The 21,653-nt window shown below is 45.2% G+C and overlaps 1 protein-coding gene across 6 annotated transcripts in view; it reads right to left on the reverse strand.

The window, feature by feature from the left end:
- SHROOM3 (shroom family member 3) overlaps positions 1-21,653 on the reverse strand; it is a 219,931-nt gene that overhangs the window by 33,019 nt on the left and 165,259 nt on the right. For all 6 annotated transcript variants that reach the window (XM_081206897.1, XM_081206902.1, XM_081206899.1 and 3 more), the window contains one exon: positions 494-625. In XM_081206897.1, the coding sequence (XP_081063023.1) occupies positions 494-625 (132 nt within the window). The remainder of the gene's footprint in view (positions 1-493; positions 626-21,653) is intronic.

Below are 21,653 nucleotides of genomic sequence, written 5' to 3' on the forward strand. Positions count from 1 at the left end.
CCCTGCTGAAAAAGTTTGCTGACCCCTGGGATAGAGCAAGCAGAACAGACGATGCAAAATAAGCGAATGCATGAAATCTGAATAATGTGTAAAGGCTACAGAATTCGGAATTTTGATTCATCTGCTCTTTTCTTTTTTTTTAGTGCAGAGCCTGTAGAATTCTGCAATCAGCAAGGAAATTTGGGCAAAGTTCGCTGCTTGGTAAGTCCCCCACTCCACCACCGTGGCTGCACAGCTTTTGCAAAAATGGCTGAGGGTACCTGCCTGTTCAACCTGGTACACCATTGTTTCAGATCCACAAAGGTAGCGCAGCGCCTGGCAAAGAAAGCTCAGCAGCTTTTAAAAGACTGTGAGGTGAATGCAGATTACTGCTGAGGATTATGCTTTGAGGGTGGAGCATAAATTGTCCTCTTCCTGGAATGGGAAGCACACAACACACCAATCCTTGGATACAGGGTTGTTGTTTTTTTGGCCAAAATGCTGTGAGGCTTACCTGGAATGGTAGGCTTGGTGCCACGGAGTGCCAATCATGCCAGGAGATATTTGCATCATGCTGAGATCGGGCTGGTTCTCTATGAACTTGGCAGAATGCCAGGAGTGCGGTCGGCCCACAGGGTCGCTTCGTCTGGGAAAAGAACAAAAAGGGGTAAAATAATTAGAGGCAGGAACTTGCTCAGATACCCTGACAGGGGGAGCAGGAGAAATATGATTATTATTAAGCATTTATTCTGTGCCAGCAGCGTGACCCTGTCAAGAATACAAACACGTCACGGTCTCTGCTCCCTAACGTTTATTACATTCTGCTCTGGTGCTATGCATCAGTGTGTTCCACTGAGACCATCCTGTTGAAAAACACACAAACTATTTCATTGGGCCTGGAGCAAGAGGATACCCTTAATGTCAAAAACGTCATTAGATTAATCCTGGGGCTTTGGTGGCAACCTTAAGAGGAATGTGGCTTGGAATCTACTAGAGAGCCTTGCTTCAAACAAGGGAACAGAATCTGTTTAAATCTGAGGGCCACATTCAATCCTGCGCAACCTTCTGGGGGCCACGTGCAAGTGGTGGGCAGAGGAACAAGTGCAAATTTTGCCTTTGTGTAGTAGGCTAGTTTCTGCACATGCTCTCACCCCCTTCTCTTCGTCCAGGGAAGCAAGAGGACTTATCAGAGTTGATAGCACATTGTTGTTGTTGTTTAGTCGTGTCCAACTCTTCGTGACCCCATGGACCAGAGCACACCAAGCACTCCTGTGTTCCACCGCCTCCTGCAGTTTGGTCAAACTCATGCTGGTAGCTTGGAGAACACTGTCCAACCATCACGTCCTCTGTCGTCCCCTTCTCCTTGTGCCTCCATCTTTCCCAACATCAGGGTCTTTTCCAGGGAGTCTTCTCTTCTCATGAGAAGGCCAAAGTCTTGGAGCCTCAGCTTCATGATCTGTCCTTCCGGTGAGCACTCAGGGCTGATTTCCTTAAGAATGGAGAGGTTTGATCTTCTTGCAGTCCATGGGACTCTCAAGAGTCTCCTCCAGCACCATAATTCAAAAGCATCAATTCTTCGGCGATCAGCCTTCTTTATGGTCCAGCTCTTACTTCCATACATCACTATTGGGAAAACCATAGCTTTAACTATACGGACCTTTGTTGGCAAGGTGATGTCTCTGCTTTGTAAGATGCTGTCTAGGTTTGTCATTGCTTTTCTCCCAAGAAGCAGGCGTCTTTTAATTTCATGACTGCTGTCACCATCTGCAGTGATCATGGAGCCCAAGAAAGTAGAATCTCTCACTGCCTCCATTTCTTCCCCTTCTATTTGCCAGGAGGTGATTACAGCCAGGCAAAAACACTCTCACAGAGGGTACAAAGAAGGGGCAGTAGTGAGTGTGCAGGTTGGTAAATCACGTAGTCCAAAGTTGGAGTTTAACTCATAATTTGCAAAAACACGATCTCCACATGTTTGGCTGAGTGAGCCCTAATGCACACAGGAGCTCATTCCCTGTGGGTCTTACTCCATGAAATCCGTTGCCGAGACTAAAAGTCCCCACCTCCCCACAGCTGTCATGTTGCCTCCTCTCCGTGGCATTTCCCAAGCAACTGGAGACTGTGCCTGCATTCGACCAATCTCTCCTCTGCCCCTTTCATGCCTCTCCTGGTCCGGAGAGATGGGAGGGGAGCTTGTCACAGCAGGCGAGCGAGACACCAGTGACTCGTCTCTGCCTTTTGACCTCCCTCCTCCCACTTGCCAACTTCAGCTTCTTGACTGCCCCCTGCCACCGACTTTCCCAGCTCACTAAGCCCTCTTTCCCCTTCAGCTCCTGACACTTCCTTCTCCCTCTGACTGCTCATCATCATCTCACCACCACCCCCTGGGGTCTGAGCCTTCTTCCCTTGCTGGTTCCCCAGCTGGTTTCTACCACCATTCCTCTGCATTCAACCAGTCCGTGACAGTGTGGCTGGTGTGTGTGTGTGTGTGTGTGTGTGCGTGCGCGCGCGCGCATGGCCTGGGGAGTCTCCCAAAAGCCAGGCAGGCAGGGTTGTTGGAGCGTCACATTTGGTCTCTGGACCTGAAGCTCCCCACCCCTGCTTCAGACTGATGTTGACAATGCACGTGGCACCATCGACATTGTGTTTGGCTTAAGTTTCATTTAAAAACAGGGGGAGGGAAAGATCATGGGAGAGGGTGACCAGATATACAGGAGACACAATCCCTTTGTGGGTTGTTAGTTCCCTCCATGCAAAAGGGAGCAGGGATATATCCTCACTAACCCTGCTCCACTGTTACACCCACGTGCGCAGCCCTCCACCCTCCGTGCACTGGAGTGAACATCTGCAACAGGGAAGCTGCTCTCCATGGGATTAAGAACCATGTTGGTGTTGAGCCTCCATGAGTACAACTGTCTAATGGGCACAGACATGCAATGCAGGCAGAAGGGCAAGCTAGCATATCCTGCTCTCCCCGACGTGATTCTAATCACACGGGGGAATTGAATACCCACACAACAGGGTTAAAGAATAAAGGAAAGCACAGTTATACTGAAGCACAATGAAGTACATGAAATAATAATAATTTGTACCCTGCCCATCAGACAGAACAGGGAAGATGCAAATAAGGCAGTAAAACGCTGAACTGGTTGCTATCATTACACTGCGAAATTTCATGGTATCGATGGAAAACCAGCCCATTAACCTAATTCATGTGGAAAACTAGTCAGAGGTATATAGTTTCTGATAATGCTTCTTTCAACGACCTGCATTAGAATACTGGCAAATGCGAAGAAGACTGGAAGAAGTTTAAGGAATATTTGAAAAAATATGCTAATATTTAAACCTTAGAATAGCTTTGGAAGTGGATATAGGCTGTAGGGTTAGAAGTAGAAGATAGGGTATTTTAAAATAGTATTATTTGTAAGTGATAAAATGTGAAGTTATTTTAAGTGTGATAAAAAAAGATGGTCAGAAATTATGATATATGTAAACTGCTAAAGATGAAGTAAAGTGAAAATCAGATAGGTGGGACTTGGAGAAGCCCACTTAACAATGTTTAGAAAAATAAGGATATGACAAGAATTTGTTCGTATTATTTGTCTTTTCTGTTTGTGTTTTTTATTTGTGTTATAAAATGAATAAAAAAATTTTAGGGGGGAAATAGAATTCTGGCAAATGCATCTTTTCTCATCATGACACTGGGCAAGCTACATATGCCCACATTCTCTGCTGTGGTTAGTGGGACAGGGGCCCTTGCCTGCCCATAGCTGTCAACTTACAGACTTGAAAATAAGGGGCCAGCAGCCTCGAAAATAAGGGATCAGCAGCCAAAATAAGGGATTTTCCAAGCACAGGTATGTTCAACTTCTGAGCCCCTCCAAGCCAAAGGCAGAAAGCCCAGCCAGCTGCCAAACGAAGCCTCAAGCGGTGGTTCCCACAGCGCAGCAACCCGGCAAAGGGGATGCAGCAAGGAAAACCACCGTCACCTCTCCGCTGGGAAGCGCTGAGCAAAGGCGAGTCCCCAGGCAACGCGGCTGATTTGATCAGCACAAGGCATGAAAGCTCCACCCCCCCAGTCATTCTTAGACTCCTTATTGGGTGAGCAACGCAGCCAAGCAACACAGTTGAAGCCTCCCTCCTCCCTGGCTGGCAGGGAGGGAGGGAGAGGAGCTGCTTCCTTTGAAACCTGGGAAATTTAAGGGACATCATCAATAAGGGACAGCAGCGGGACACGGCGCTGGGATAAGGGACTTTCCTGCCAAATAAGGGATGGTTGGCAGCTATGGTCCTTCTCCCCCCCCCCGGCTGAAAAGGGCTCCCCACCATTGCGATAAACACAAGCTTCTGCTCATGGACCTGCTTTGAACAATACTGCCACTAAGGCAAACCATGGCTTTGCAGCATGACAGCTATGTGCCTGCCTCTGCAGCTGCTCACCAAGAGGAGGGGAAAGCTGCACATATATATGGTAAAAACTAAGCAAACTTTCATTTTTGCAGGCTGGGCCTGAAAAAGTCACAGACTAGGAAGGGGAAGCGTTTTCACTGCCTCTACTGGTGGCTTCTAACCCTGCTCAGTTTCTTAACAACTCACTGTTGCTGTGTGATTCCTAAACAGTGTGGGTTGTGAGCGAATTGCATTCATACAATGAGCATAAAAGAGGGTGCCTGTTGCATCTCTGAGTGATTTACTGATCTGCGTCATTATTTGTCAGGCCAGCCTCTTCTGGGTGTGGGTAATTTCTCTGCAAGAAGGATCATGCATTCACTCCCAAAGAACAAATACCACAGTTGTCTGCTTTCGGAGGCAATGGACACAGTTCACTTGACTCATGCAGAAACTCAGTGACTGTTTCATTTTTCTGAAGGTAGGTAGCTCTTACTCTTAAGATACTCCCAAGTGTCACCTGTTTCAGTTACAAGAATGAGAAGGATGCACCAACAGCTTTTATCTGTTTAATTTTCCATCCAAACTATTGTTATCCACGTCCAGAAAGAATTGCAGTGATTGAGAGGGAGGATATAAATACTTTGCATAGTAAACATGCCTTCTGTTTTGTTGTGGGGGAGGAAGGGAAAGGAGAATGTTAGCCGCTTTGAGACTCCTTCGGGTAGTGATAAAGCGGGATATCAAATCCAAACTCTTCTTCTTCTTTTTCTTCTAGCTGGGAAACAGAGCCCAAGTCTTTGGGTTTCATGAGCCTTTTTGAATACCACCAAAAGAATGAGATTCTCTTACTCACCACCCCCCGCCTCTGTTGACAGAATCATATTAGTAAGGGGTGAAGGTTCCTAAGAGGAGCTGCACAAATTAAATATCATATATAGGTGCCTTTCAGACAGAGGCCCTCTTGTAGCCTCCTTTGCCAAGAAAACAAGGAAACTGAATGCCGTAGGCTAGGAGGCAGACAGAATGGGATTTAACTCAGCAATTCACAGCCTGATCTTCAGAGAGACCCTTCAAGATGTCTCCACGCAGCACACAGAGAGGCCAGAGGGATTTAAAGATTTCTTTGTAGTTCTGGTCGAATCAAAACCTAGGACATTCTCATTTCTTGCTTGAGAAAGCACATTGTCTGGCAGAAATAAAGCACCCTCCCCCTTGACACAGCCAGCTGCCTTGCCAGGGTTTGGTTTTATTTTATTTTTTAAAGCCTGCAATATTTTTAAAGCACTTCAGCCAAACAGCCCCAGAACAAAGTAATCCAGTAAATAATTAAGCTGTGGACCTGAACCAAGAGACAAGTATAAATAGCTGTGGGGCAAAGCTTTGCATTGTGTCTATAGCCTACCTCTGTTCGGAAAATGTGGATTAAGTGTCATGCGATGAGTGCTGCAATTTCCAAACAGGCCAGAACTTCCTCCTGTTGCAAAGGTTTGAACTGTGTTTGTCTGAATAGGTGTGGCGTCGTTTGGTCTTCGGTGGATTGGGGAGGAGGGAAAACGTAGGCAGTTCTACCTGGTAGTCAACAGAAACCTCTCATTGACTTCAAAATGGCAGATCTGCATGTAACCAGTCCTCAGCTATTGCCCTTCAACTGCATAAGCAGAATTGGGGTGAAGGGTAAATGGGAGAAAGAGGAAAGTAAAATGATGCTCTCAGAATTACAGGTCCTTATGTATGGGGCGTATCAGTTGGCAAACCGAAATTCGATCCTGTTTGGTTTCAAGGATTAGAATAAACCACAGTCCCCTCACCTGTATGCAACAGGAAACTGTGGTTTAGTCCAACATGGAAGTAGAAACATTTATGGTCCTCCTCACCACCACAAATGAGGACAGCGGAAGGGAAGCACACAAGACCAAGGCTTGCTTTGGCTCTTCTGCAGAAATCTAACCATGGTTTGGAACAGAGCATAATCCGAACTGATAATCTAGATCTCAGGTGGTGAACCTGTAGCTCTTCAGGTGTTGAGGCTGCCACTCCATCATCCCTGTTGTTGGCCATGCTGGTTGGGCTGCAGTTTCCTCACCCTTGATCTAGATATCAGCTCTATAGAATTGCCGGATTTTATATTTTCAAAAATGGGCAATTGGCTGTTGTGTGTTTCTTCACCCCAGCATTCCTAGATGTAACCTAAAACCTGTCCAGCACGTAGGAGAAACTAATCTATTAAGTCTGCTAGTGCTTTCCATATCCCGGCTGCATACACATACATTTAAAGCACATGACTTCACCATAAAGGAATCGTGGGAATTGTAGTTTACCCCTGTAGCAGGAACCCCACCCCCACCCCAATCATTCTGTTTGTACAAACTTCACACACACTCACACTCACACATTACATACGCCACATTTCTGTTATATATTCATAGAAAAATCAACCATACATCGGATTTGCACTGTTCCATTTTTATTTTACTCCATATGACAAGGACTATCAAAGGGGGGTGGCTTGGTTCTGGTCAGCCATAATCCCTTCACCATCCCAGCACATCAACAGGAGCCCTGCCCAGTTGCTATGTCAACCCTGATGGTCCTAGACAGAAGACAATCAAGATCACAAAGAACTTGCATATGGGAGTGGATTCAGCATGGACTGAAACAAAGGACAATGATCAGATCTTCCCTCTGGGGGCAGGAAACTGCAAACTCCCCTTTGTCTCCTGGAAGTGACTCATGGGGAGGGGGAAAGCCAGGTGACAGGACACTCAGGTTACCACCACAACTCCTCCCTTAACCCCTCCTTTCTGTAATGTATGCATGATGTTTCTGGGGGGTGGGCTTGACCTAGAGGATGGGAATTTCAAAAGTTTTTATAAGGTCTTGCACACCATCTTTCTGTGTCTTTCCTCTCTCCTGCAAGTGAGGGGAACACCCTGTTGCAACAGTTCAATAAAGGCCAAGCCTACAGGCTGCTGTTTTGCTCCAAGTTATCCTGGTTGGTGTCTTTGTTTTTGTCCAAGGGAGCCCTCGGATTTTTCCGGTAACACCCCTCACAGTTCCAATTCCCAGCACCCTTAACAAACTACATTTCCCTGAATTCGGGGGGCGGGGGGAAGCCATGTGCTTCAAATTTATATTGTAAACTGCCCTCTGACCCTCAGAGAAGGGCAGTGAGGAAATTTTAATAATAATAATAATAATAATAATAATAATAATAATAATAATAATAATAAATGTAAGATGTGTGTACACAGTCTCCATCTTATGAGTGTGAACTTCATTTCCTTAGTACCATGGCAGCTTTATTTGTTCTGCCTCTACAGTACTATGTGCCACTTTGCTTGGTACTAAACCAAGTGAAGAGCCACTGTGGTATAGTGGCTAAGAGCGGTAGACTCGTAATCTGGGAAACCGGGTTCGCGTCTCCGCTCCTCCACATGCAGCTGCTGGGTGATCTTGGGCCTTTCATACTTCTCTGAAGTTTCTCAGTCCCACTCACCTCACAGAGTGTTTGTTGTGGGGGAGGAAGGGAAAGGAGAACGTGGACTTCCGGGATAGCGCGAACGGGTAATGGCGGATTCTCTCCGAGCTCCGGAGGGAATCGGCTCCGACGAGGACGGGTCTTGCCGTGCCGGCGACACGGGGACCCTTAAAAACCGCAGGCGCGGAAGCCTGCGGACTTCGTGACTCGGTGGGCACCTTAAGCGCCCTCCCCGACCCGCGAAGAGCCTTTTTAAAGGCTGCGGAGTGGACTGGGGAGCGGCGTGGTGCTGAGAGTCCATCGTCACCTCGGCGGAGCGAAGCCGCGAGCCAGGACCGAAGAGCGCTATCTTTCTTCCTGAAATTGGACTGGAAAATGTAACCCGTGAGTAGAAGGAAACTTCGGCACTAAAAGATTTTATTCTTGAATTTAAGTACGATCGGGGGGACGTGTTAAAAAGGAAGTCCACACTCCCCCCCCCCACTAAAGGACCTAAAGCAAAGAGAGATCACTAGGTCGGAAAAGACGCTGGTGTTTAAATAGATAACTTTCATAAATTGGACTAAGAAGTATTTGCGCTGGAGAGGAAAAGAGAGGAATTTCAGAGGTCTTCTTTTTGGGTTGACCCCCCCCCTAGACCCGGGAAGTGCCCTGTGTGTGAGCCCGAGGAAAAGAACAAGGAGTTTGACAGCTGTCAAAAGAGCTGTCAAACGGGAGATTAAAGATTGGAACTGTGTTAATAATATCTTTTTGGATTAAAAGTGCTACATTAAAAGTGAACTGATTGGAAACAAGGTGACTGTGAACAACAAAGTAACGGACTGTTGGAAAGGAATTGATGGAAATCCCCCTGGAGGGAACTAAAGACATTGCAATGGCTGCAGAAGGAAAAGTATGGGCGGAGATAAAAAGAATGTTTTGTCTTGTGGGAACTCTACAAGAGCACAGTACTCTTATGACTGAACAATTGATGACCTTCAATCTTGAACTAAACAACTCTGTCGATGACACAAAGTGGATGGAAAAAAACTCTGCAGCTGCAGAAGAAAAGATAATCTTGGAGCTGGGGGAAAAAGAAGAAGAGAGAGGAGAGGAAATGCAAGTGGAAAAAACCAACCAAGAGCCTGTAACCTTTGGAAACAAGGGAAGTAAAGAAGATGACCAGTGGATTACAAATCTGCAGAAGGAGAGAAAGATAAAGGAAGAAGCCCCTGGAATAACTCGAATATTGGATTATAAAAAAACAGACATTTATGATCGGGACTTCTTCTTTAGGTTGGAGTATGGGAGACTGATTGATCCTGGCCAGAAATTGCTCTTGGTTGACTTGGAAAGAGGGAAATACGAGGGGTGGATGGCAGAACCCCCTCGAGAAGAGAAGGTCAATAAAATGGACTGCCAACAAAACTGGTGGAGAGAGACTAACTGGGGCTTAAGGGCCTCGGATGTGAGAAATCCGGGCTAAAATGGTTTCTTTTCTTTAAGGACATTGGTTTGGGAAGGGACGGAAACCGGGGAAGGGGGGAGGGGAGAGTAGAGTATTGAAAATCTGAGATTTAGAAAGGGAATATATGATTTTTGGTTTAACATTTTAAGGAGGGAATTTGTGGGAGAGAATTTAGGCCGACTCTAGAGAAAGTACTTAATGTATAAAGCTTGATAAGCAAAATTGGGCCAAGAAAAAGTAATAAACTTTAAGAAAAGACAAGAATAACATTTAAGAGACGGGAGAAAATAATTTGCTGAGACAATTAAGGAAATTGGAAGGTGGAAAGGGGGGTGTGGGGAAGTCAAGGAAAGAAGGGAATGAAAGTAAGTTTATGAAATTATACGTGTTTTATTGTGTCTTTTTATGTTTGTATGTCTATTAAAATGTGAAAACCCAATAAAAATTTTATAAAAAAAAAAAAAAGAAGGGAAAGGAGAACGTGAGCCGCTTTGAGACTCCTTCGGGTAGTGAGAAAGCGGGATATCAAATCCAAACTCCTCTTCTTCTTTAGAGAACTTAAAAGCTTGCTGTGGCTATTTGGGGGAATTTTGAACGGCCTAATAATGGTATTGCCCTAGTATGGATTTTGGAGCCTGAACTGTGTTTCAGTGCCGTGGCAAAACTGTGGTGGAACTGAATCAAATGCTGGTGCATAAAGTGAGCAACTGAGTCACAGAAGAGAAGTGACCAGAGCACAAGTCTGTCCCAGGGCATCTGTGATGCAGACAGATTAAGCAGGACCAACTAATCTGCCACAATGACTCTTTTTCTTCTTCTTTTCACGTTAAGAAAACCAGCAGCAATATAAGCAACTATGCCGTGAAATTTCATTCTTTTCTCGTGCACGAAGTGGTTAATGCAAATTAACAGAAGTGGAAGGAAAGCTAAACCGAAGACAACCTATGTTTATTAAGTAGATTCTATGCTGTAACAGAATGTACCTTCCTGTAGAGCCACATCAACAATAGCAAACACAGACTCTGGGCCAAGTGAATCAACACACTCCAGCTGAGTTGTTTTGCTTCAGCCACATCAGTTAGATATAGACACACTCTCTCTCTCTCAGTGTCTCTCTCTCTCTCTCTCTCTCTCTCTCTCTCTCTCTCTCTGTGTGTGTGTGTGTGTGTGTGTACAGACAGTCTTTCTCTTTCTCTTTCTCTTTCTCTCTCTCTCTCTCTCTCTTGCTCTCCAAAGAAATATTTAGGAGTCAGATACTCATGCTGATCTACTGAAAATCACCATAAGGTATACACCCTGATCTATCTTTTGCCCACCGCAGCTTTAATTTATAAAATGGCTAGTACTGCTTCTGAACAACTTGACCCAAGGAAGCTGCATGCAAGGTGACACTTCTGGTCTGGCAGCTGTCCTTCTCAGCATGAACTGGGAAGACACCTCAGAGGCCTCTGTTAATACTACATCCCCGGATTAAGGTCTTGGGACCTGGGGTGAAGACTTCAAGGTCAAAGGTGGAAGGTGTGTATGTACCCAAGACCATTTTTCACACTTAAGATACTGCTGTTTCCCACCCTGGTTTGCTTGACTGCTTGCTTTTGAATATGAGTGCTAAATGCAGAGCAGAAAACAGATTCGCCATATTTAAATCCAATGCGTATTATCTAGCCAAGGCAGCAATTGCATTCCATTTGCAAAAGCAGCAAATGGGAGAGTAAAAAAGCAACCCCATTTAAGCATCTTGTGTGAAAGTGATCATACATCCTAATCTCTAGCTGTGTTCACTCAGAACTGCGGCAAGGCTAGGGAAGTAAGTCCTTCTGAGATCAGCAGGCTTCCTCCTGAGTAAATGAATTTATGGAGCAGGCATATTTTCACCCAAGTTTCCCTGTTCTGGATTGCAAATGTTGGCAGATATGAAGTTGCCTTGTGACATTCATCAACACTTTTGACAGCAAAACTCTGGCCAAAGCAATATCAAATGAGCTTGGTATTTGGCCCTAGGCGGTTTCCTCCTGTTCCTTGTTGCTTATCTTGTTTTTTCTTGGATTAGCATACTCAATAGCAAAGCTTCCTAGAAACTCCAGTTCTTGCATCACTTTGAGACACAAAACCTCAGTTTCCCTAACCCATCTGAGAGGTCTGGAGGTAGGCATTTGATGCATGGAAACACACACACACACACAACCCTGCAAGGAATTAGCTCAGGGATAGGCAACCTAAGGCCCGGGGGCCGGATGCGGCCCAATCGCCTTCTCAATCCGGCCCTGCAGCCTTCAGGGGAGTAGAACCTTCAGACTGACTTTGTGGGACCATAAAACCCGGGTGGTTGCTCCAGGGCATTGCTAAGTCCTCTTACTGCAGGATTGCTGGCCAAGGTTCTGAGATTTAGCCAGCCAGTGACCTCTGGATCAGCACCTCCAGTCCTGTCCAGGGTCCTGATCTGCGATGGATAAGGAGAGTAAGATGATTCACATGACACGGTAAAACAAGCTACGGTTTAGGAAGTCCATGCAATAGGAAGGTTATTAGAAAGGAGTTTGCAGCTGCTTCCTGGTCCTTTTTACTGCCACGCCAAGGTTTGGTTTAGCATGTTGTCCAAAGCAAAGCTCATGGTTAAGCTTTGCTAACCAAGAGTGTTAATCAAGGTTATAGCTTGTAGTTGGCTTAACTGTGAGTCCCAGTTCAGACAAGATCCTAAGCCAAACTTTGACTTAGCACAGCAGTAAAAATGGCCAGGGAGGAGGTAAGTGGCTGTGAGCTTCTCTCTGGGAGCCTACATATCTGCATGGTCTTGCTAAGCCATAGTCTGCCTTGCAGTGTGGGGCAAACCAGATCAAACCAGATCACTGTGTTGCAGCAGACACCTAAATAGGTGTTCTTTCCTCTTGCACATAAAAACAGGAAATGCAGTCCTATCTGCAGCTGTTATAAGTTATATGAAAAAACCATTAACACCCTTTGAAAGCATTCTGCTCAATTAGCAAAGGGCACCTTCTTAGGCAACCAAAGGACTTTTAGTTGACACATCTAACCAATTAACTGACAGAACGCTGCAGCCCTAGAGGCTCCTGCAAAACAGCCTACATAAACATCAGGCATTTCCCTTTCCCTTTCCCTTTCCAGCGCACTCTCTTTGCTCAAAGTAAGATTTCAATAGTTCATTCTCCAGAGCCGTCATAAATGCCCTGCTGTGTTGATATTGTGACTCTGCTGCTATTTTAGTTATTTTGGCATATTATTATGCCATATTATCCCCTGGTTGAAATTATCAATTTGTCCCTTGACACGGGGACATTCCCAGGGGAACTGAAGGAAGCAGTGGTGCGTCCACTCTTAAAGAAAGCTTCATTAGATCCCTTAGACCTATCCAATTACCGCCCAGTTTCAAATCTTCCATACCTGGGTAAGGTAATTGAGAGAGCGGTTGCTGAACAGCTTGGTAGGTTTCTGGAGGAAACATCGGCATTAGATCCATTTCAGTCCGGTTTCCGTCCTGGTTTTGGGACGGAGACGGCTCTGGTTGCCCTAACAGATGATATCCGTAGACAACTGGATCGAGGCGGGTCAGGACTGCTGATCCTTTTAGATTTGTCAGCAGCCTTTGACATGGTCGATCATGATCTTCTGGACCATCGCCTTGCAGACGTGGGGATACAGGGCATAGCCCGTAACTGGTTGTGCTCTTTTATCTCTGGTCGGGGACAGAGGGTGGCACTAGGGAGGGAAATGTCGTCACGCCACTCCTTGGTGTGTGGAGTGCCGCAGGGCGCAATTCTCTCCCCAATGCTTTTTAACATCTTTATGCGCCCCCTTGCCCAGATTATCCGGAGCTTTGGGCTGGGCTGTCATCAATATGCTGATGACACTCAGCTCTATCTACTGATGGATGGCCACACCAACTCGGCCCCTTACACACTGACCAGATGCTTGGAAGCTGTGGCTGGATGGTTTCGTGGGAGCCGATTGAAACTAAATCCTTCGAAGACAGAGGTTCTATGGCTAGGTCGGGATAGCATGGGGATGAGGGACCAACTCCCTTCTCTTGCGGGGGCCCAATTAGTGCCATTGCCTTCCGTTAAGAGTTTGGGTGTAATCCTTGACGCCTCCCTTTCCATGGAGGCGCAAGTCACAGCAACAGCCAAGGCGACATTTTTCCACCTTCGCCGCATCAAGCAGTTGGTCCCTTACCTTTCCCGCCCCGACCTGGCCACAGTGATCCATGCGACAGTCATCTCCAGGCTTGACTACTGTAACTCGCTCTACGCGGGGCTGCCCTTGAAGCTGTCCCAGAAACTCCAGCGGGTACAGAATGCTGCAGCGAGGCTCCTCACAGCGTCTCTGCCATGGGAGCATATTCATCCAGTGCTTTTCAAGCTGCACTGGCTCCCGGTGGAGTACAGGGTCAGATTTAAGGTGCTGCTTTTGACCTTTAAAGCCCTTCACGGCCTAGGACCCTCGTACCTACGGGACCGCCTCGCCTGGTATGCCCCACGGAGAGCCTCAAGGTCCATAAATAACAACACCCTAGTGGTCCCAGGCCCTAAGGAAGTTAGATTGGCTTCAACCAGAGCCAGGGCCTTTTCAGCACTGGCCCCAACTTGGTGGAACGCTCTGTCTCATGAGACCAGGGCCCTGCAGGATCTGATCTCTTTCCGCAGGGCCTGTAAGACAGAGTTGTTCCGCCTGGCCTTTGGATTGGAGCCAATTTGATTCCCTCCGCCCCCTTTTTCTTTTTTCTTTTCCTTCTCCTGCAATGAGGCTCCATTTTAATATTTTAATGTTCCATTATTTTAATGTTGTATTTTATTTTTGTTTTTAAGTTGTAATCACTCATCTTGTTTTTATTATTGCTTGTAAGCCGCTCTGAGCCCGGCCTTGGCTGGGGAGGGCGGGGTATAAATAAAAAATTATTATTATTATTATATTATTATTATTAAACATGTCCTTTGCTCCTTGAGAGGAAAGATGGTACTGTATATAAATAAAATAGGAATAAGCTGTTCAACTCAATGTAAACAAAACAGAAAAGAGAAAATCATTATTTGGAGAAATGGCTTGAAAATGGCCCATGCTCCTTCCTCCTTAAGGAATCCTGGATTTTACATTATTTTAGCTTTTATAGAGGTGCATTCAAAGTTAGTCGTACTCAGAGCAGATCCATTGAAATTCATGAACGTTACTAACTTGCTCCTGTGATTCCCAAACCTTTTGCCCCATGGACCATGTGAAATTTGCTAATGACTTTTCTGCCTATTATGGCAATTGTAGCTCACTTTACTAGATGTTGCCTCCCCCCCCCCAATTGTATTTGTAGCACTCCTTTGATTTCTTATACTATATTTTAGTCTACTGCAATCTGAATTCTATGGAATTCAAACTGCAATGCAACAAAACAACAATTAAGAAATAAAAGAAGAAATAAAAATGCAATTAAAAAACGGGCCTTAGTTGGAGGCGCTGGGGATTGAACCTGGAATCATCTGCATTGAGCTACAGTGGGGGCAGCACCTATGAGGAATGTTGATTTAGGCCACCACATAAAGTCTGCCTTTACATAATTCTGCCAAAATCACACCAAAGGTTTGCAGAGAGGACAGGAAAAACTAAAGCACTTGGAGCTTATTAGGATTTCAGTTGCACAAAGCCTCAATCCTCTAAAAAAAAAATGTTGGTTGCAATCAAGATGAAGCCACATTACTGACAATAGCATGCTGGGAATTAGGCCAAGCTACTGCAGCTTGATTCCTCCATCCTAAGCCTGTCTATTTAGGTTCCTAGAACTCTGTTACCATGTGCCAAGGCTGGGTTGGAAGGGAAATGTGATAAGCACAGCATTATTCCACCAAAGCAGCACCACTTCCAGAGGTGCTGTTTCACATTTAAGGAGGTGGGAAAGAGTGGTGTGGGTTTTTTTACTGAGACGAGTGGAGAATACAGCAATGTCCAAAGGCCAGCTCTTGCTTATATGCAAAGTTAAATTGCAAAAAAGCAATGCAATATTAGCAAAGTTGTCATTGATACAAGCCAGTCACCTCTTTATTTAATGCAAAGAGATTTTTGCCTTTAGCAGGTATGTCTAACCCACATTTAGTGCTTTAAAGGAAGTCATTCATTGTTAAAACCAGTGGCTTGGTCAAAGACCCTGGTGTTTGCTTCTGAGGAACAGGGTTGTTGTTGCTGCTGTTTCTTCTCCTTCCTTCCTTCCTCTTCCTCCTCCTCCTCCTCCTCCTTCTTCTTTGGCAATCACTCGTAGCCAAGTAAGATTGTCTTCCATTAACATGGTTTTAACAATGAATCCGTAAGTGACTGTGGAGGCCAATTCTGGAACCACACATCCTTCCACAGTGGGGACATTGATTTCAGGGCGAGAATAGATCACAGTGTGGATTTACCAATCGTGCCTTCCTCTTAGTACGTTTCTCCCTTGTGTCCTGAGTTTGAGTGTCTTCAAAGCCCATGACACCTTTGGTAAAGGCTGTTCTCCAACTGGAGCGCTCGCAGGGAAGTGTTTCCCAATTGTTGGTGTTCACACTACATTTTAAAAGATTTGCTTTGAGACAGTCTTTAAACCTCTTTTGTTTACCACCGGCATTACGCTTTCCATTTTTAAGTTCGGAATAGAGTAGTTGCATTGGAAGATGATAATCAGGCATCCGCACAACATGACCAGTCCAACAAAGTGGATGTTGAAGAATCATTTCTTCAACACTGGTGATCTTTGTTTCTTCCAGTACACTGATATTAGTCTTCCCAAGGCCTGAGACCTAGGTATTTTGCCCCAGGCCTTAAGTTTTCCTCCCCCCATTTTCAAACTTTGCTTACAGGGTGGACATTCCCTCTGAAAGTGCACCTGATTTTGCATCTATACATAAATATTGGCACCTGCAAAGTTCATGCAAATTTGTGACATGAGCTACAGCCCTTCTCCCTGAAACTATTTCCCTCCAGTCATTTTTCTCTTGGCAGGGATTCCTTCTGCTTTTAGAGAGGCTCACGGGTAGAGGGGGGGGGGGAGAGAGATGGGGAGCAGCTTGGCACTTTCCTCCAAACAGCTCATGTTCTACTGCACATATGCTCTGCTTTGTAGGGATTTGACAACAATTGATGGGACTACCAGCAATACGCCTAGCTTGCCACAAAGTGCAAGCATGCACATCAGTGCCACCATCCAAATTAAATACAGTGTAATAATTTCCAATTATTGCTTAAATTAAATATGGCTACCTACTGCTTTGCATACTGAAAGTATCACACATATTTGAAGGTCTAAAAAAGGAGTGCATTGTCTTATTCCCCCCCCCCCTGTAGTGTCCCTTGTGTACATAGGCATGTTGGAGTTTTGTGCATAAAATATTTTTTAAAATAAATAAATGAGTAGCATCTCAATTAATAAATATGAGTAACAACGAAGCTGCACTGGCCATGCCTTGCTAGAGCATCCCTGCCTCTTTCCTTTTAATCTAAAAGCCTCCACAAAATTCTCCCTGGAGTATCATGAAGCACCAAGACAGGAACAGAGGCAGTGAACATGAAGTTAAACAGAACCACGCTGGATGTTGCCAGGTCATAGGCCATAAAGCCCCCAAGTTTCCCAGAAGACTAAAAACAGCTATTTTATCCTTTCCGCAATTTCACACATTGCTATGCCATCTCCTTAATCTTTCTGTGTTTACACAAGTAAATGAGAGGCATGACTGCAGTCAGTGGCAATGGCCAAGGCTATGGGAGGCAAAGGCTGGAATTCCCTCCTACTCAAACATTCTTCTCCAGTGGAGCTGCTTCCTGTTTGCAAGTACCGCTCTCAGCAAACATATAATCTCCATCCACATTGCAGCACAGGGTGGATTTCAGAAAGGTGCCTTCCAAGGGCACAAACCAGAAAGCTACTTAGGAAAGCCAGATTAGGGCATATGAATGGATGGATGGATGGATGGATCTGTCTGTCTGTCTGTCTGTCTGTCTGTCTGTCTGTCTGTCTGTCTATCTATCTATCTATCTATCTATCTATCTATCTATCTATCTATCTACAGGGAGCCAGCGTGGTGTAGTGGTTAAGAGTGGTGGACTCGTAATCTGGTGAACCAGGTTCGCTTCCCCGCTCCTCCACATGCAGCTGCTGGGTGACCTTGGGCCAGTCACACTTCTCTGAAGTCTCTCGGCCCCACTCACCTCACAGAGTGTTTGTTGTAGGGGAGGAAGGGAAAGGAGATTGTTAGCCACTTTGAGACTCCTTCAGGTAGTGATAAAGCGGGATATCAAATCCAAACTCTTCTTCTACAGTGGTACCTCTGGTTAAGGACTTAATTCGTTCCGGAGGTCCGTTCTTAACCTGAAACTGTTCTTAACCTGAAATACCACTTTAGCTAATGGGGCCTCCCGCTGCCGCCGCCGTGCGATTTCTGTTCTCATCCTGAGGTAAATTTATTAACCCGAGATACTATTTCTGGGTTAGCAGAGTCTGTAACCAGAAGCGCTTGTAACCCGAAGTGATTGTAACCCAAGGTACCACTGTATCTATCTATATCTATCTATCTATCTATCTATCTCTATCTATCTATCTATCTATCTATCTATCTATCTATCTATCATCTATCTATCTATCTATCATCTATCTATCTATCTATCTATCTATCTATCTATCTATCTATCTATCTTCCTTGCTGTATTATACTGTATTGTTTTAATTAGTGTTTTTATAGTTGTTTTGATTTTGTGTGGAGTGCCCTACCTGGGTGGATGGAGCAGCCAAGTAATTTCGTTGTCCCCGAGAGGGGGCAATGACAATAAAGATATTATTATTATTATTATTATTATTATTATTATTATTATTATTATTATTATTATTATTATTATTATTATTATTATTATCATCATCATCATCATCTACAGAAGAGGAAAAAAGCAGCATCAAATGGTCCTGAATGAATATGCTAAGAACCTTAATAAAATAACTAGATGCCCAATGAGTTCAAGTGGAAACCCTCTGAAAGAGCACAAGAACGCAATTTATGGAGCATTTCTGGTAAGGTAACATCTCACCTAGGATACTCAAATTGCTCTGCCCCCGTGGAAGGTTTCCATTAAAATGCACTGGGTGTTTCACAATTGGATAAGACTTTCCTGTCATATCCAATCTGGCCCTTGGATTGTGTTCTGACAAGCACACTTAAAAGCGAAAATCAAAACTGGCAGGTGTTTCAAACTCCCACTTTGTTTTAATATTGTTCAGGATATTCAGCTGTTATTGATTTTTGAGCTGTTGACAATTCCACAGCTCCTTCTTTCTGTTTTTCAACACACACACACACACACACACACACACAGAGGCAACAACTGATTTATGCATGTCCCAATGAAACGCAATTGTGCATGTGTGCACGGCACCGAACCCAGAAGTGACCCAAAAACATCACTAAAATACCACTAAAAGGGTAGGACGGGTTGAAACAAAGGCAAAATGCTTTATGTGGATCCCGTCAATGCGCGCAGGGGTCCAGAATGTAACCTCTGCACAAAACAAGGATTGCCTGTACTTCTGAGTATTTAAGAGAAGCTCAGAACTGATGTAAATGTGTAGGATTTGTCATCAACATAAAAAGAAGCAAAGGTAAGGCCAAAAGAAAACCAAACCAAAAGGCCACTTTTTTCTGAGTGAAACCTCGTGTCCTCAAAGGCCAAACGTGCACACAGAAAAAGCAACAATTTTCCGTTTGCTGCCAAGTCTTGACACAAGGCTGGCTGCTGATCATTGTGCTTCCATGCACATTTAAAGGACCCAATATGTGAATCTGACCTGTGTCATACTGCATTAAAATCATCAAAGAATAGCCATTTGCAAAAGAAACCTGGCCTTTTTCTTTCTGCTGATATTTTAACCGTCTCTGATGCAAGTGTCATATGCTCAGTGCTTTTCCCTGCAAAAGAAGATATTCTTCTCTAGCAGTACAGACCCAGGTGTGTAGAATATATGTCTGTATCTAGAGCTTTTCTAACTTTTCATGTTGGTGACACACTTTTTAGACATTTTGCTAGCAAACCAGAGGTTAAACTAGCCCCTTATGAGAGCATTTGCACAACACACCTACACACTGCAGCCGACACACTAACGTGTTGTGACAGAGTTTGGAAAGCTCTGATGTAGGGAGAGAAAGACCGACCAATCAAGACAGACTATAGATATATACCTCGGGTTACAGACGCTTCAGGTTGCGTTTTTTCGGGTTACGAACGGCCGAAACCTGGAAGTATCGGAATGGGTTACTTCCTGGTTTCGGCGGTTGCGCATGCGCAGAAACACTAAATCGTTCTTTGTACATGTGCAGAAGCGCCGAATTGCAACCCGCGCGTGCACAGACACACTGCTGCGGGTTGCGAACGTGCATCCCGCACAGATCACGTTCGCAACCCGAGCATCCACTGTATATGGAGAAAGAGGCAGACACACGTACACAACTGTACAATTCTATGACTCAACAACCACTTCTTCTCTGCTCCAATCTCTCAATCCACACACATATCCAATGATCATATTACAGTGGTACCTCGGGTTAAGTACTTAATTCGTTTCGGAGGTCCGTACTTAACCTGAAACTGTTCTTAACCTGAAGCACCACTTTAGCTAATGGGGCCTCCTGCTGCTGCCGCGCCACCAGAGCACAATTTTTGTTCTCACCCTGAAGCAAAGTTCTTAACCTGAAGAACTATTTATGGGTTAGCAGAGTCTGTAACCTGAAGCGTATGTAACCTGAAGTGTCTGTAACCCGAGGTACCACTGTATCAAAGACACTTACAAGAAAAATCAAACGTGTTTTGTATTGGGAACAAAGTTTACGAACATTTACAGCAACTGCATCACAGAATCCTTTTTGTTTTTTTTCTTTCCCTGCTTGTGCTATTGTAGTGCCCTGCCGGCTTTTACAGATATGCGAGTGTAGTTCTCGGGGTGTGGCAGGCAGACAAGCAAACGCCACCCACACATTCCTGCAGCCAAGTGCTGCCAGCATCTGCCAACACATTTAGACACAAGGAAAGAAAGTGTGGAGGAGGGAGAGAAAGAAAACAGGCACACAAAGAGAGAACCAGGATATCCTGCAGTGGGAAGGAGGCTAGGGGACAAAGTTGGTAAGGCGATTCCTTTTATTTACCTTATGGCTTTAAAGCTCTCTTATCGACTATGCTGCTGCAATATAAAGGACTCACGTTTCTTCCTTTGTGTCACCCCTAGTCTAAGAACCTTATATCACAAACTGAATGCAACCATCAGAAGGCGAAATGGCTACACAAATAAGAATACAGGGAACATAAGCTGCCACCTAAGAAAATAATTCGCGCACGGCAGGCAGGAGTTCTTTTGAAGTTTTTCTCTGCTGTTCCCACTGCCAAAGAGGCAGGGTGCTGTACAGTTTAAAAAGAAAATGTCACAGGGAGCTTGGGAAATGGACGCATCACAGCGTTTGAAATTTGCCAGGCGCTAGGCACATTTTGCATCTAGCTATCGGCCACTTGCGACCAAGTGAAGATGCCTGGGTACAAGGATGGCGCATGATGTCTCCACCATCTGGAAGTGCGTGCCTGGGGATCCCTGGATCTTGCCTGTTTTCACACACTAACAACACATCCTGAAGAATTCTATCTGTGATATTTTATCTGCACCATCAAGAATGAATGTCAGGAACCAAAAAGTCGTACTGAAGAATACAACTTTTGAGCCATCTGACCCCGAATGGCAACTAGACATTCTGTTTTGGCGACTGCAACCCTGGTTTAAGGAGCCATTTGGCGCCAAGCTTATATATCTGAGTTTAAAACACTGATGCATCACGTTACTGACACATGACATCCTTCTTTGGGTAGCGGGCTTTAACATAGCTGTCAACTTACAGATTTGAAAATAAGGGACCAGCAGCCTCAAAAATAAGGGATCAGCAGCCAAAATAAGGGATTTTCCAAGCACGTGTATGTTCAGCTTCTGAGCCCCTCCAAGCCAAAGGCAGAAAGCCCAGCCAGCAGCCAAACGAAGCCTCAAGCGGTGGTTCCCACAGCGCAGCAACCCAGCAAAGGGGATGCAGCAAGGAAAACCACCGTCACCTCTCCACTGGGAAGCGCTAAGCAAAGGCGAGTCCCCAGGCAACGTGGCCAACTTGATCAGCACAAGGCATGCAAGCTCCACCCCCCAGTCGTTCTTAGACTCCTTATTGGGTGAGCAACGCAGCCAAGCAACACAGTTGGAGCCTCCCTCCTCCCTGGCTGGGAGGGAGAGGAGCTGCTTCCTTTGAAACCCAGGAAATTTAAGGGACATCATCAATAAGGGACAGCAGCGGGACACGGCGCTGGGATAAGGGAGTTTCCCACCAAATAAGG

Source organism: Podarcis bocagei (assembly GCF_964188305.1).
Source record: "Podarcis bocagei genome assembly, chromosome: 9".
In the NCBI taxonomy this organism is placed as follows: domain Eukaryota; kingdom Metazoa; phylum Chordata; class Lepidosauria; order Squamata; family Lacertidae; genus Podarcis; species Podarcis bocagei.